Source organism: Neoarius graeffei, chromosome 9, assembly GCF_027579695.1.
Source record: "Neoarius graeffei isolate fNeoGra1 chromosome 9, fNeoGra1.pri, whole genome shotgun sequence".
In the NCBI taxonomy this organism is placed as follows: domain Eukaryota; kingdom Metazoa; phylum Chordata; class Actinopteri; order Siluriformes; family Ariidae; genus Neoarius; species Neoarius graeffei.
The window spans coordinates 49,644,196-49,661,444 of record NC_083577.1 but is presented as its reverse complement, the minus strand read 5'-3'; the positions used below and the strand labels follow the sequence as shown (position 1 = coordinate 49,661,444).

General features: G+C 43.0%; 1 protein-coding gene across 1 annotated transcript in view; it reads right to left on the bottom strand.

The window, feature by feature from the left end:
• Positions 1-11,252: 11,252 nt before the first annotated feature.
• Positions 11,253-17,249, bottom strand: part of slc49a4 (solute carrier family 49 member 4) — a 106,011-nt gene continuing 100,014 nt past the window's right edge. Inside the window, exon 9 of the mRNA XM_060928743.1 lies at positions 11,253-13,305. Within this exon, the coding sequence (XP_060784726.1) occupies positions 13,190-13,305 (116 nt within the window). The 3' untranslated portion in view covers positions 11,253-13,189. The remainder of the gene's footprint in view (positions 13,306-17,249) is intronic.

The following is a 17,249-nucleotide window of genomic DNA, read 5'->3' as shown; positions in this document are numbered from 1 at the left end:
GTCCAGATCTTTCACCCATAGAAAACATTTGGCGCATCATAAAACAGAAGATACGACAAAAAAGACCTAAGACAGTTGAGCAACTAGAATCCTACATTAGACAAGAATGGGTTAACATTCCTATCCCTAAACTTGAGCAACTTGTCTCCTCAGTCCCCAGACGTTTACAGACTGTTGTAAAGAGTAAAGGGGATGTCTCACAGTGGTAAACATGGCCTTGTCCCAACTTTTTTGAGATGTGTTGTTGTCATGAAATTTAAAATCACCTAATTTTTCTCTTTAAATGATACATTTTCTCAGTTTAAACATTTGATATGTCATCTATGTTCTATTCTGAATAAAATATGAAATTTTGAAACTTCCACATCATTGCATTTCATTTTTATTTACAATTTGTACTTTGCCCCAACTTTTTTGGAATCGGGGTTGTAGAATAATTGAAAAAAACAAACAATATAAACAGTATAAACACTCTAGATAAGAACAAGACATAGACTAAACACTCAGACAATATAAACAGTGTAAACACTAGATAAGAACTACACACAGACTAAACACTCAAACAGACAATATAAACAGTATAAACACTAGATATGAACTAGATGTAGACTAAACACTCATATATATACACACACACACACACACACACACACACACACATAAATTGGTTCAAATAACCAAACAGTCAAGGGCACTTGAGGTATAGCAGGTAAACATGAAACATGAAATAAGCAGTATAAACAAACTAGCAGCTGTTAAGGTGAGGTAAACTGTGGGTGGTAGAAAAGGGCAACTGGACTTGCTTGAAGATTCTTGAAAACGTTTCACCTCTCGTCCAAAAGGCTTCCTCAGTTCTGTCTGACTAATAGGGAGTATCAGATATTTATCCTCTCCTGGCTCAGAATCAGAATCAGAATTCTGATGACCAGCTCATCTAAGGTGTCACTGAGGCATCATGTTGGTGTGGGTCGCTGGAGGCTGGGTGTGAATGGCGAGTCATTAGGGTGATCAAAGGATTGCCCGTTAGGGTGATCAATGGCAATCTGACTCTCTCTGTCCTCCTGTGAGTCCCCGAAAACAGCTGGGTCCTGGCGTACACCCAGCCGTCTGGGAAGAGTGTCCAAGACCACCTTGTAGATGGTTGACAAATGATGTCTTAGACCCCCACCTCTGTTCAGTGATGGCCGTTCCAGGTTTACAAAAATGGCTTCTTTGACTCCTCGCTCATACCAACGATCCTCTCTGGCTAAAATGCGTACGTCACAATCCCGAAATGAGTGTCCTTCATTGTTAAGATGAATGTAGACAGCCGAGTCCTGGCCTGAGGAGCTGGCTCTCCTGTGTTGGGCCAAGCGCCTGTATAGCGGTTGCTTCGTCTCCCCAATATACGAATTTGTGCAATTCTCACTGCACTGAATTGCATACACTACGTTGTCCTGTTTGTGTCTGGGTATTCTGTCCTTAGGGTGGACCAGTTTCTGCTTCAGGGTGTTATTGGGTCTGAAATGTACTGGAATGTTGTGTTTGTAGAAGATCCTCCTGAGTTTCTCAGATAGACCAGAAATGTAGGGAATGACAATGTTCTTGCGTTTGTTCCTGTTATCATCCTTGTCAGTTATGTTCCTTTTTATGCTCTTTAGGAAAGCCCAGTTGGGATAACTGCAATTCTGAAGTGCTTTCTTGATATGGTTCTGCTCCTTCTCTTTTCCCTCTAATGTTGTAGGAATGTTCTGAGCCCTGTGTTGCAAGGTCCTAATGACCCCCAATTTATGTTCCAGTGGGTGGTGAGAGTCGAAAAGTAGGTACTGGTCTGTGTGTGTGGGTTTCCGGTAGACCTCGATACTAAGGCTTCTGTCTTGTCTAATGTGTACATCACAATCCAAGAAGGCTAGATTATTCCCACTGACATTCTCCCGAGTGAAGTTGATGTTGCTATCCACTGCATTGATGTGTTTCGAGAAAGCTTCCACCTCCTGGATTTTGATTTTAACCCAAGTATCATCCACGTATCTAAACCAATGGCTGGGAGCAACTCCTGCAAAAGTGGTCAAAGCTATATGTTCCACTTCCTCCATGTATAAATTAGCCACAATAGGGGACACTGGTGATCCCATGGCGCATCCATGCTTCTGTCTGTAGAAACTTTCATTAAACTGGAAATAAGTGGTAGTCAGGCAGAGGTCAAGCAGGGTGCAAATCTGATCCGCAAGAACATTGTCAAGAATCTTCAAGCAAGTCCAGTTGCCCTTTTCTACCACCCACAGTTTACTATGACCTGGATGATTGAGAATCTTCACAGACATGTTAAGGTGAGGTAGTGCGGAATAGTGCAAACGAGTGAGGTAAAGTGAGATGTGTGGTCCCTGAGTTCAGTGTGTTAATGAACGATGAGATGTATGTATGTATGTATGTATGTGTGTGTGTATGTGTTGGGGGGAGGAAACTGTGAGGATGACATGTCAGATGCTGAAGGGGGGCAGGGGGGTGTGCGAGCAGAATCTGTGGCAGGGGGCAGAGGGGGGAGGAGGGGCAGAACAGGGAGGGAGTTGAGCCTCCTGACCGCCTGGTGAAAGAAACTGTTCTTGAGCCTGCTGGTTTTGGCCCGGAGACTCCGCAGTCTCCTCCCTGACGGCAGCAGGCTGAAGAGGCTGTGAGATGGGTGGGTGGGGTCACCTGCAATCCTGATGGGTTTTTGGGTGAGGCGGGAGTTATAAATATCCATTAGAGAAGGGAGAGAGACACCAATTATCCTCTCAGCTTCTCTCACGATGCGCTGCAGAGACTTGCAGCAGGACACGGTGCAGGCACCGTACCACACGGTGATGCAGCTGGTCAGGATGTTCTCGATGGTGCCTCTGTAGAACGTGTGCATGATGGGGGCCAGGGCTCTTGCTCTCCTCAGTTTGCGGAGGAAGTACAGACGCTGTTGGGCTTTTTTGGCCAGTGGTACGGTGTTGTTGCTCCAGGACAGGTCTTCAGAGATGTGCACACCCAGAAACTTGGTGCTGCTCACCCTCTCCACTGCAGCACCGTCGATAGATAGTGGAGCATGCAGGCTAATTGGTGGCTCTAAATTAACCGTAGGTGTGAATGTGAGTGTGAATGGTGGTTTGTCTCTATGTATCAGCCCTGTGATGATCTGATGACTTGTCCAGGGTGTACCCCGCCTCTCACCCATAGTCAGCTAGGATAGGCTCCAACTTGCCCGCAACCCTGCACAGGATAAGTAGTTACAGATAATGGATGGATGGACATTACACACAATAATTAAAATTCATTACAAATTAGATGACACTACAATAAAACTCTTTGCTTAGACAGCATCAGCATGTTTGGTGACTAAAAGGAACTTGCACAGAAGTAAAAGCACCTGATACCTGTAAAATATTTAGGTGGATCTTTTGATGCTTTATGGCTGGTGGTTCAGGGGCCCTTGTAAAGATTGATAGCATCATTAATATTACTAAGTAGCAGGATATTTCAGTCTATAACCTGGTCCCCTCTAAAAGGGGGTTCAGACTTGAGCAAAGAGAAAATTTCAACAAGATAATGAGCTTTCCAAATTAACATGGAAATGGTTAAGGAAACACATAATCTATGTTTTGCGATGACCAGTTCAGTCTCTGGATTCAGAGGTTTCCTGAAAACCTCTGAAATAAAGAGGGAAGTCCATATGCACAAAGCTAGGAATATAAAGGAGCTTAAAAGTTATGAACAGAGGACCTTACTTGACAAGAAACCCATTGACGATACATTTTTGAATCTGTGTCCAGAAAACCAACCTGTCACACGGAGTCGCCAGGTTGATGCTGGTCCTTATTTAAAAGCTTCTTTGTTGTCCCTGGATTCAACCATCATGCGCTTACACTTCAGGTTTGACAGGAACAGTTTAACAAGTTTGACTGATTGATAATGGGTGGTGGGGCGGCACGGTGGTGTAGTGGTTAGCGCTGTCGCCTCACAGCAAGAAGGTTCTGGGTTTGAGCCCAGTGGTCGACGAGGGCCTTTTTGTGTGGAGTTTGCATTTTTGCACCGTGTCTGTGTGGGTTTCCTCTGGGTGCTCTGGTTTCCCCCCACAGTTCAAAGACATGTCGTTAGGTTAACATGGGGCAGCCATGGCCTGAGGTTGGGCTGAAGTGCCCTTAAGCAAGGCACCTAATCCACAATGAGGGCCTTTCTCTGTGGCATTTGTATGTTCTCCCCAGGCACTTTAGCATAGCTGCCCACTGCTCTGGGTATATGTGTGTGCTCATGTGTATGTTCACTGCTTCAGATGAGTTAAATGCAGAGGTTAATTTTCACTGTGTGCTTAATTCTGTGCTTGAGTGTGTGTGTGTGTGTGTGATAAATAAAAAGGCTTCTTGAAACGATAAGTGAAATAAGTTTCAATAGTGGGCGGCACGGTGGTGTAGTGGTTAGCGTTGTCGCCTCACAGCAAGAAGGTCCTGGGTTCGAGCCCCGGGGCCGGCGAGGGCCTTTCTGTGCGGAGTTTGCATGTTCTCCCCGTGTCCGCGTGGGTTTCCTCCGGGTGCTCCGGTTTCCCCCACAGTCCAAAGACATGCAGGTTAGGTTAACTGGGGACTCTAAATTGACCGTAGGTGTGAATGTGAGTGTGAATGGTTGTCTGTGTCTATGTGTCAGCCCTGTGATGACCTGGCGACTTGTCCAGGGTGTACCCCGCCTTTCGCCCGTAGTCAGCTGGGATAGGCTCCAGCTTGCCTGCGACCCTGTAGAAGGATAAAGTGGCTAGAGATAATGAGATGAGATGAGATGAAGTTTCAATAGTACAAGTTTGTGCATGAGATGCAGAGCATGTTGGAAGGAGAATGTTGAGGATGGAGCTGCCAGGCAAACGAAAATGAGGAAGGCCAAAGAGGAGATACATGGATGTGGTGAGAGAGGACATGAAAGTGGCAGGTGTGGTAGAGAAGGATGCAGAAGACAGGGAGCAATGGAGACGAAAGATCCACTGTGGCGACCGTGGGCGCGGCCGGGGGGGAAAGGTTAGAACAATTCTAGGGGCCCAGCACTGCCATGGGGCCCTTTAAGGGGCTGATGATATGATTTTAATAAGACTTTTGAAATAACAATGCAATATTCCATCTGGTAAAATGAGCTAATTGAACAAGATTGTCTATTTCTTGAGTTCTTCAACATATTGTCATCTAACCCTCCCCGTTTTGTGAAATGGTACGGTCCAGTTCTGGTAGAAGCGTGATGCATTAAATCTGTGTGCTGATCACTGCAACGCTACTTGCTGCTGTGTTGCGGTGCAGCAGCCAGCCAGCTAGCAGTGGAGTGCGTACAGTCTATGATCGCCAAATATGAAGAGAGGCTGTCAAAAACAAAGAAAGGCAGCTGAAAGCTGAGAGGGACCGGAGAGGCAGGCAACTGGTCACTCAGTTTTTCCCAAAGAAAGGTAGCTATCGCTCACATGTGTGTTCAAAATATTAGCGAATGGTAAATGAACAGTATGAACGTGGTTGGATTAGCCTATCAAGAGAACACTTTTACAGTTTGTACAGTGACATTTTTTCCATTTTAATAACTGAACTGTGATAAACAAGATGAAATATTACGTTATGCTGGTGCTAATAACTAGTGCTAATAACCAGCTTCATAACTAATGGGGTGCCCTAAATATGCACAAATTCAGCCTCAGGGGGACCTCCGCCCTACCAAACCACTGAACCCCCCTTTGGAGAAGGAGGTAAGCAGCAATACAACCCATAAATGCTTTGGGATTGAAGTTTTTAATGAGCGAGCGCCATATACAGTTTGCTAGATTAAAGTGTTGCTAATAACAGACACCAGTCAAGTGTTTGACATGGTTGACGTGGTTACATGGTTTAGAACGCGTTCACACGTTCTAAACCATTGGTTTCAAATTGAGGAGCTGGAGAAATCTTGAATTTTCATTTGTGATTGTAAATGCACCAGAATTAGTCACTGACCAGTTTTCATCTAGTCCCTGGTAGGTTAATACATAAAATGTAATAACAAAGTCACAAACTCAAGGTCCATGGGCTATCAAAAGTCAAATAATGACAATAGTGCAATTCTGACGAGGGTGGGCAAAGTTGGGGGGCCCAAAATTTCTAATCTTTCATGGGGCCCAAAATTTCTGGCGGCGCCCCTGGTGGCGACCCCTAATCAGGAGCAGCCAAAAGAAGTAGTAGTACAGGTTTGTGTATAACTGAAGTGGAAGAACTCTGAGACATCTTACCAATATTCAGGCAAAAATGCAAAAGGAAAAAGCGGTGGGCATGTTTGAAGCTGCAAAACAAATTAAGGGGTATACAAATGTCACTTGGACTGACAGTGACCCCAATTTGCATCAGCAGTTATGCAAGGCATTCGGCAATACAATTCATGTCAGAACAAAGAGCAGAACTGGATGTTACCAAATTGCTTGTCGCTGAATGAAACTTCCTGTTTAAATACGCAATCTTCTTCTAGACAGGCTGTCAACATTGACATACAAAAGCACCACCACTCAGAGATGCTCCTCTGGTTTTTTTTTTTCCAGCTTTAGCACTGAGACACACTGTGTGGCATGTCAGTAGAGTTGAATGGCTATAACACTTCCATACCATCATACCTTACCCTTGTACAATACAACTTTATTAATTCTCCCACAGGGTTTTTCAGAATTAAAGTGAGCAAGCTATTGAGCAGTAATATTAGGACTTTTTTCTCTCTTTAATGCAGTTTCAGAACAGACCATGTCATTAGGGCATTTCATGTACATTGCCTGGTGTTAAACCAATGGCGGCTGGTAGTCTTTCAAACAGGGGAGGCTGGTCGGTTACGATATTTCCAGATTTTAAAAGAAAAAAGAAAAAACACATCAATTTTGCCCATACTCTTGTCTCTGATCTGGCTGATTGTTGGCAGGGTCACAAACTGTGAAATAACAGGTTCTTTTGGCCCATTAGCCTACTGTACAATATACATGATGGTGGTGTTGGGGGGGGGGGTATATTTTAACATTTTATATTTTAAAATTGTGGCATGTTGTTTAAAAATTGATCATTATTGAAAGCAGCTCTTTGTCAGGAACCTCAGCAGTAACAGCAGAGTGTTCTGGAATAGGCACAAGCACTGACCTTGGGGAGCCAAACATAGAGCTGGGTGCCACACATTTCATTCAATGACACTTTCCCTATATTTTACTTATTTTGACTGAGAAATGTTTTATTGACAATTTTGATAACCCTTCACTTTTAATCCAGGTCTGTAGTGTGAAATGTTCTCAGCTGTGTTTTTGTTTAAAAATGTTTTCCAAATTGTAGCTGTGTTTAATTCATATCCAGAGAAATATATATTCCAATATAATATACTCAGCATAAACATTTTAAATAGATTCTATATTTTTGGTCCATCCATGACATATTACTAAAGTAGCCTATTTACTGTTGTTGATGTGGGTCATTTGCTGTTAGCCAATTCACTTTCTCGTACCAGGAGAGCTGAAAGGAACGAGTACTATTCCCTACCTTTTTCACCAAGTCAATTTGAGGCGTTGCTCTACCCTGCTCTTTAATTTTAATTTTTTCCTTGAAAGGAAGACTGGCAAATGGCTTCGCCAAAATTAAATCAGCAATGCTTGGCATCCGTGCGCAGCTTTCTTGCTAGCTGACTAGCCCCCTCAAGTTCAAGTTCAGTCACTCAAATAAACGAAATTTCTGGAACTAAGATAGCAAACTTGACAACACTATATTTACACTTTATTTACAATGAAAATATATACAAACTAAAAAAGCTGGTAGAAACCGTATGTAATGAATGAAATCGAAATGTAAGCTGATCTCTTACAATACACCACAGCACTTGCGAATCTGCATGGGACTGAACTGAAATTCACCGCTGCCTGTCTATATTTGAAACGAGCTGTCAATCAAAGAAAATATCCGGCTGCTTACACCAATCACCAGTCTCCTTGCGGAAAGCTTTGCCATGTCCCTCCCACTGTGAGGCTGGGAGTCCGTGGGTGGGCGTTTTCGCAGTATTTGTCCAATAACCGTCTTGCATTTTGATATTGAAAAGTGCATAGCTCCCAAATGCCATTGAAGTCCACTGAGGCTGGGCTGCATCGTGTTGTCATGAGGAGGAAAAACTCACGCGCACATTAGGCGAACTGGGGAAAGTTATAACGGAATGATTTCGCACTGTAGTTGGGTTGAGCACATATATTTCTATGATTCTGGATCTGAAATAGCAGTGTTATAAGGTCGGCTATAACATAAGCCTAGCGTAATTCATCCTACACGATGTTCGTCATTTTTAGAGGAGGCTGAGCCTCCCTCGTTGTCTTAGAGCAATCGCCCGTGTGTTAAACTGGGATTACCTTCCCCAGCTTTGTTGAGACACTGACCAGTTGGCTGCCATTACCAACATCCATCCATTGTCTGTAGCCGCTTATCCTGTTCTACAGGGCCGCAGGCAAGCTGGAGCCTATCCCAGCTGACTGTGTGTGAGAGGCAGGGTACACCCTGGACAAGTCACCAGATCATCGCAGGGCTGACACAGAGACAAACAACCATTCACACACTCATTCACACCTACGGTCAATTTAGAGCCACCGATTAGCCAAACCTGCATGTCTTTGGACTGTGGGGGAAACCGGAGCACCTGGAGGAAACCCACACAGAAAGGTCTTCGTCGACTGCTGGGCTCAAACCCAGGACCTTCTTGCTGTGAGGTGACAGTGCTAACCACTGTGCTGCCCCATTACCAACAAGTATAATTTATTTATTTTACATACAAAGCCAAGCATTTCTAGTGCTGTGTAACGTAACCCTACTGAGAAAATATTTCAGTGATGTTATAGCTGCTGAATAACCTGCATCTCTGTATGGCTGCAGGGGAAGCCATGGCCTAATGGTTAGAGAAACAGCTTTAAGGCCAAAAGGTTGCTGGTTCAATTCCCTGGACCAGCAGGACTGGCTTAAGTGCCCTTGAGCAAGGCACCCAACTGCTCTGGCAAGAGTGGTGGTGTTCCTTGTGTCTGATTAGCCAATGAAAAACCAATGATGTGATTATCAGTTCGGGCATTGAACCTGACTGACTCTGTATGTTGGAAAATGTAAGCCATTAGAAAGTATTTCACAGAGTTCCTTGGTAGATTTGCTTCACCTTAGAATCACAATTACAAAAATCTGTTTTTTACACCTTAGTACCAGTATGAAGAACAAGTCAAACTTATCCACAGTGTGTTCCAGTACTCAAGTATATACTGATCATCCAGAACATTAAAACCACCTGTTGAATATTGTGCATGTCCCCCTTGTGCCACCAAAACATCTCTGACATGCTGAGGCATGGACTCCACAAGGCCTCTAAAGGTGTGCTATGGTATCTGGCATCAAGACCTAAGCAGCAGATCCTTTAAGTCCTGTAAGTTGCAAGGTGGGGCCTCCATAGATTGGATTTTTTTTGTCCTGTACATCCCACAGATGCTCAATTGGATTGAGATCTGGGGAATTGAGGCCAAGTCAACATCCCTCTGTCATGTTTCTGAATGATTTTTAGTGTGGCAGGGTGCATTATCCCACTGAAAGAGGCCACTGCCATTAGGGAATACTGTTGTCATGAAGGGTTGTACTTGGTCTGCAGCAAGAATAAGCCATTTTGAATAGACATGTCACCTACTGGCATGTTTTTGAACAGTGGGAGCAAACAGGAGAACCCAGAGGAAACCCACACAGTCATGGAGAAAATATGCAGACGTTCATGGGCGGCACGGTGGTGTAGCGGTTAGCGCTGTCGCCTCACAGCAAGAAGGTTCTGGGTTTGAACCCAGCGGCCAGCGAGGGCCTTTCTGTGTGAAGTTTACATGTTCTCCCCATGTCTGCGTGGGTTTCCCCCACAGTTTAAAGACATGCGGTTAGGTTAATATGAGGTGCCCTTGAGCGAGGCACCTAACTCCCAATTGCTCCCCGGGTGCTGTTAGCATGGCTACCCACTGCTCTGAATGTGTGTGTGTGCGCGCATGCGTGTGTGTTCACTGCTTCAGATGGATTAAATGCAGAGAGGAAACTTCACAAGTGTGTGATGAATAAAGTTGTGCTTTCTTTTCATACAGGTGGTAACCAAAGCTCAGGACTGAACTGGGCACCTTGAAGCCATCAGACAGCAATGCTACCTGCTGCATCACTCACCTTGAGATATTTCATATTTTGTAATTTTATATGATAATTCTGTGCTTCAGCTTATTGAAAGGTACAATATAAATGGGCCCTGTGATGATCCAGTGACTTGTCCAGGGTGTACCCCACCTCTTGCCCATAGTCAGCTGGGATAGGCTCCAGCTTGCCTGCAACCCTGCACAGGATAAGCGGTTACGGATAATGGATGGACAATGTTGTAGTAACAACAACAATAATAATGTCTTCATGTTCTGCTCCTATGCCTTCATGAGAAAAGTACCTACACAAGGAATGAGAGTTGTTTAAAAAAAAAAAATCACATTAATCCCAGCTCTACTGGATGGTGCCCAGGATCTCATCTCATTATCTCTAGCCGCTTTATCCTTCTACAAGGTCGCAGGCAAGCTGGAGCCTATCCCAGCTGACTACGGGCGAAAGGCGGGGTACACCCTGGACAAGTCGCCAGGTCATCACAGGGCTGACACATAGACACAGACAACCATTCACACTCACATTCACACCTACGGTCAATTTAGAGTCACCAGTTAACCTAACCTGCATGTCTTTAGACTGTGGGGGAAACCGGAGCACCTGGAGGAAACCCACGCAGACACGGGGAGAACATGCAAACTCCACACAGAAAGGCCCTCGCCGGCCCCGGGGCTCGAACCCAGGACCTTCTTGCTGTGAGGCGACAGCGCTAACCACTACACCACCGTGCCGCCCTGGTGCCCACGATGTTGTGCAAAACTACTTCAGCTTGCTCACTGTCTCCAGAGTGTACAACACAATCCTGAGGTCATCCCTGATATCTCCATCCTGTAGTGGGTGGAGGAGGAGCTTAGATGAACTCCATGACCAGTACAGTGAGCTTATACAAATATTCACCACAGAGTTTCACTTCAGGGAACTTGGTCATTTATTAGATGTGACCAAGCAGCCTGTGGGCTTTTATGATGCGTGTTGTCATTTCGGTATACATATATCAGACAACTTTTTCCTTATCAGCCTGAGAAACTCTTAACATTTCCTTCTACACACATCACTGTGTCAATACCATGGAGGAGAAAATGAGGCTTCTTTTTTTTCAAAAATGCATTTTAATAAGGTGCTGGAAATCACATACATCTACAGAATCTGGAACAAAAGACAAGAACATCCTGATCTCTAAAAATCCCTCTGATTAACATTAAAATGAGAAACAGTACATGGATACTGGATGTGTCTCAAATGCAGTTCTGCTGGGGGGAGAACCCTAAAAGACTTCAGGGAAAGAGGGGAAATAAATTGCACAGGCCATTGTTAATTAAGGCTACCTTTCACTGTGGGTTAAGACAACCCTTTAGTATAGAAAAAGACAGAAAAATCACATGCAGGAAAGGAGGTGCAGAGCCATGCCTTACCATAATCCTGTGTGGCACCACTGAGTAGGCATAGGGTAAGGATTTAAATAAAAAAAAAAAAAAGTCAGAGAACAAAAAACAAACGTTATTTAACCTCATGGCCACTGAGTTGTCAGCTACAATTTCTTTCAATGACTTAAAGTAAAACAGTGCTTTAAGTCCTTGTTTAAGCCCTCAAAATCCCCAGGCCCTTCTCAAGATTTTCTGGAGTTAGTTATTGTATCTCCTCCGTTAGACAATTTGTTTTGTCCTTCTTTGGAGATGCTCTTTAATCTGAAGCCATGGGACTTATTTAACCAGATTACACCTTACAGAAAGCTACAAAAAAAAATCCCCTGAAGATCTCTCTCAAAGCAAGGGCTCATAGTGGGAAAAATGATAGAAAAAGTCAAGGCAGCGAGTGGACTCGCAACAACACAGAGTCTGATACACCGTCCGCTATAATCTTCACATCACTAATAAGATGAACTGCTACACAAAGAGATGGTACATAAAGGCTTACGAATGATGACAAAGTTAACAGGAGTCAGCATTATACAAAAATGATGAGAAAGGTCCACACTGCATTATTTGCTGTTAGCCACAGGTCTGAATTTAAAATATAGCATCCCTTCTTATTTTTATGGCAATGACTAACATCAAGTACTTAAACAGACATAATCCATTAAAACGGTCACATCTGTTAGTATTTCTACCCCTCAATAAATAAAGAAACCTTCAGCACATGCTTGGTTTAATATGCACCAATGACAATTCATAAAAACTAAAAAAACAAAAACAACCACAGACACAAAAAACACGACTCCGTGAACATCCATACAGTTGATGCCTACACTGTGCATGTAGAAGCTGTAAAATGAAAGCTTTATGCTCATGAAGAAGATGGCACTTCCTGCACATGTGTAAATCTGTTCTGGGACAGAAGCCACACGATCCAAAGAAAGACCTGAAAGAAACTTCGAGACCATGCCTCCCACTGAGCTACCCATAAGGATCCTTCCCCAATCTCTGGCTTTGAAACTGAGAGGCAGCTTCAACCTCAAAGGATGCGAACGAGAAGCAGGAATAATCATTTGCATAATAATAAGGTATGAAGAGATAAAATGAGAAGGCAGAGAGGAGCATGTAGGCCACTGTCACAGGTCATTTACAGTACTACTTCCTTCACTGTTTGTGTCATGGTTAGGAGCAACACCAAACTACTAAGAGGCCTTTCATCAGCAGATGACGGAGCAAGACTATAATTATCCCTAAAAGATCCATCACATATCTCACTACTGTAGACCCTGCAGGAGACAATCTTAAACTCTTATTAGTATCAGCACTCATGTAGCAAATGTACATCAACACATCACCATTAGCTCAAGTAAAGGAGCATTTAAAATGACCAATATATCAAGTACACATCATATTAAAAAACAAAAAACAAACAAACAAAAAAACCCACCCTACATTACTACCATCATGGGTAAGGTGCTGGCTTCTTTTCTTGCTTACAATGCTGTCCAAAAGCACCGCCAACGAGGAAACATGTAGCTTTCTCATTGAAGTGAGAGAAAAGTGATGCACTTCCTGCCTTCTTTGTGCAAGTAGGTGCCAGCAGAGTTCAGTCTTTTTCCTGACAATACAGTCAAATCAGACTGATACAAAAACATCCAGATAGAGACGATCATATGATTCCCTGAAGAAAAGAATGAGGAACAGACTGAAGAGGCAGGAACCTGTAAGACACCAATTCATCCAGGAAAGCTCTGAGAGAGGAGAAAAAAAAAAAAAAAAAAAAAAAACAGAGAGAGAGTCAAAATGCAGACAAAACAAAAAGGCATCTCATTTTAGGAAATTCAGATGAATGATCTAATGTGCTCCATATAAAATATTTTGTGTTTTTCTTTTTGCTGATGAAAGCTTTTATTCCTTTTGTCTTTTTTTCCCACAGAAATGAAAGACATCCCTGACATAAACTGCAACAGCATTGATAATAAAGAAGGCTATTAAAGTCTTGGGGTGGGAATAATAATAATTAAAAAAAAATCTCTTTGGGACACTAAAGCATTTGAAGATTCAAGAAAAATGAATCCTTAAATAAACACTTCAAATAAATTTCATGAAAAGATTTAAAAAAAACCCAATGATCTTTACTGCATTACACGGAGTATTAAGGATTTTAAATACAACCATTACTTGTAGTTTATGAAGTAAGTAGGGCATTAGACATGAGTGATGCACCATGTTGTCAATATGTACTGGGGCACAGCTTATTTTATTACTACGCTGTCAAAATGCATCTATCAGACACAAACACACCCAGACTACTGAAAGAGGTCAGAGAAAATCCGACCTCATATAGTTTTAGAGGTGAGGTAGTAGTGAGAGGAGAAAGCAGAGAAAACAGCGAGGATTTTTAAATCGAGTTTGTGCCATAGACTGCTAGTGGCATAATCTGGCCAATCCGTTGACATGTGTCTATGATTTCTAAACTCCTTAAAGCTGTTTTTTTAATGACTTTTTTCACTTTCATAGTTTTTGTGGTCTTACTTTGTTTTTCTGAATGGAGCGTACGGATCTCAGAAGTATGTTTCGGAGTTTTGAGCAAAACTCCTTCAAATACACTTCATATAAACCGAGTCCATCGCTGAACCATGAAAATGAATCCTTGTAGAAATTGAGCCATTATCTTTATTTATTGCGCTGGTCAGACTTCAATTCACACAGACTGACTCATTCATGGCAGCACAAGCTTTATTTCGGTGCTCTCTCACTGTCAATGAGTAAATTAATATTGTGCAAAACATTTGTACTGTTCAGATAATTTTCACAATGTAATTACTCACTCATAGTATACAACCTATTGTTAATAGCTTAACTATAAGCTTAAAGCATATACGCAGGATCATGGTCTCACTTTTTGTTTATAAATGCCTTCAGACCTCAAGAATGGCACAAGAACAGTTTTAAGCGTTAACAATAAATCTAATATAATAATTATGATTAAAGTGATTCATATAGGTAGTGGTCTGAGTGAATGGCCTTGACATCCGTAACGTCACAGCAGGAAGTCTATCGGTCTCATCGCCATTTCCGCTATACTAAAACACAGAGCTGACTGCAACTTCGATCCTCCATTTTGAGCTAATTTATCGTCATGCCACGAAGATGTGTTGCTGGCCGGTGCAGCAACACGACAGAAGGTGGATTTGCGATGCATTCATGGCCCAAGAATGTTCAAACTGCAAAGATTTGGGCGCGTTTTGCGAGAAGTTCATGGGCACATTGGGTGCCTACGAAGTGGTCTCTCCTCTGCGCTGCACATTTTATTGAAGACTCGTACGAGACCTCTGATCTGTTGGAGCGTTGGCTATAAGCCTGTATTGAAAGAGGGTGCAGTACCAACAATTAAAGGAAAAGAAAACTACAAGAAAAGGAAAGCAAGTTCAGTTGCACCAGTTCTCCCAGAGTGTGAGCTCAGGGTTGTTGCCAAAACCTGGGACGGGACATATCGCTCGGGCAGTGACCTCCCCCGCGGTTGTTGCTAAAACCGGTGACATCCCGTCCCGGGTTTTAGTAATTGTCTGAGCCGAGCAGTAATGGTGGAATACACAGTATGGAGAAAACGGAGGACAAGTGGACCAGCCGTCTGATTTCTCCACTGGATCTGCTCGTCTCAGCAGCAATATCTCGCCCTTATGTGGAAGAAGCGAATGAACGGAGAACTGAATGAACAACTGAAAGTCTGATTGTTTCAAAACAAATCTGGCACAAGGTTGGCCTTCAAGAAGCGAGAACAGACGGGTAAGCTCTGACTCATTTGGATATAAAACACCACTCATTGTTTATCTGCATTTAGATTAATACATGTAACTTGTATTGTGTGTTTAAGTTACTGGTATAAGATTTAATTTGCTTCAGAATGTGATCGTCTCAGTTCATCTGATTATTTAATGAGCCTTTTACGTTTTATCAGTGAAAATGCATGCATGTACATGTACGGTATGTTGCATAAGTTACAACACCTATCCTGTTTTAATCAGAATCACTTTTATTGCCAGGTATGCAAACACGCACGAGGAATTTGACTCCGGTACTACTTAGCTTTCATAGTACAACACGGATAAAAGCGTATACACAAAACAAACAAACAAACAAACAAACAAACAAACAAACAAACAAACAAACAAACAAGCGGAATGGTGCAATAGTAGGGAATAATAGGGAATACAGAGAGTGAGTCTAACTGCAGTGATCTTCAGGGGAAGATTGTTGCTCCAGCAACGACTTTAACCAAGGCAGTGCTGGCTGAGAGAGCCGAAGATAAGATTGGAATTTGTTTAGGCTTGAAATGGGTAGACGTGGCAGACTACCCCACTCATCCATTCTGGTCACTAAAATCCATTTCTCTCTGCAAAGCCATCAACTTCTCCAAGATGGAATCCACAGTGCGGCTCAAGTTCTGAATAGCCACAGTCTGAGTGCCGACAGCTCTGCCCACCGCTTCAATCATGTCGGGCAGCTTTATGGGGCTTTGAACAGCTGTCACTATTTTCTGATTTCCTCAATACACCAGGGCAATGCCTAGTCCAATCAGCAAAAGTCCTGTGATCATGGTTCCAAATAGGTAAATATCCTCAATGTCCTCCACAGAAAGAACCGCCAGGCACACGACACGCCACCTCTCCCACGCATCCATCGTATATCCAGCTGCGAACGTTCCGGCAGGACAGGCTGGTTCCCCCGAACCCAGGCTTCTCGTCGAGAAGATCGTGTCAATTGCGTGAAGAGACCAGTTTATCAAATCCATGAATTTTGATTTGAAGAACAATGCAGAAAGGGGGTCTCAGACAAGACAAGACAGCAGAGCAGAAGCAGGAAAGCTCAGGGGAGAAGAGGCAGAGAAATGCGAGATGAGGGGGGGGAAAAAAAACCCCTCCGCATTATGCTCCTATCAGGAGCACTATGTGGAAACATTTAAAAAACCTCAGCGCGGCAGCTTTCCGTGAAAGCATGGAGAAGAATTAACACAACAATTACACAAAACATAGAAAGTACGAGAGCGCGAAGTCCCGAGGCAGCCGTCCGCGGCGCCATCTTGGAATTTAATGAGAGTCAACCCACAATCAGTGAAGTCAAATCAGTCTTAGTTGAGCAAGTCGGTAACGGTATTTCTTACTTTCACCATAAATTTTTATTTATATGACTTTGGTCTATAGCTGTCAAAGGCCTCGGCTTTAAAACTGGTTACCGCTGTGAAGTCACGCACTCAGGGCTGGCTGGCTCAGCGGGGCAGCTCAAATGCCAACTTTGCGGTTGATTTTAACTCATAATATATAAAATTTAATTTTTTTTTATTCCCATTTATGCCGCATACAAGAGTCAAGGATGGAGATACTATCCACTCAGAAATGTATTTAAAAATTAAAAGGATCTGCGTATCCCCTTTAAGGTTTAAAAGGAGCTATTAATGCTTCAGTGACTTCAAACTTTATTACATACTTCACCTCACACTTAAACACAACAAAACACAGGAAAAAAAAATCCATCAAAAATCAGACCTGCCAGCAAATGTATAGAAACTAACTAAAAATACCACCTAGATGCGATTTGGACTATAGTCACTTAGACGAAAAAATAAAACAAAAACCTCACCTAAATGACCATGAAAGAAGTCACTTCTATTTATGTGGTTGGAGTAAAGCACGTA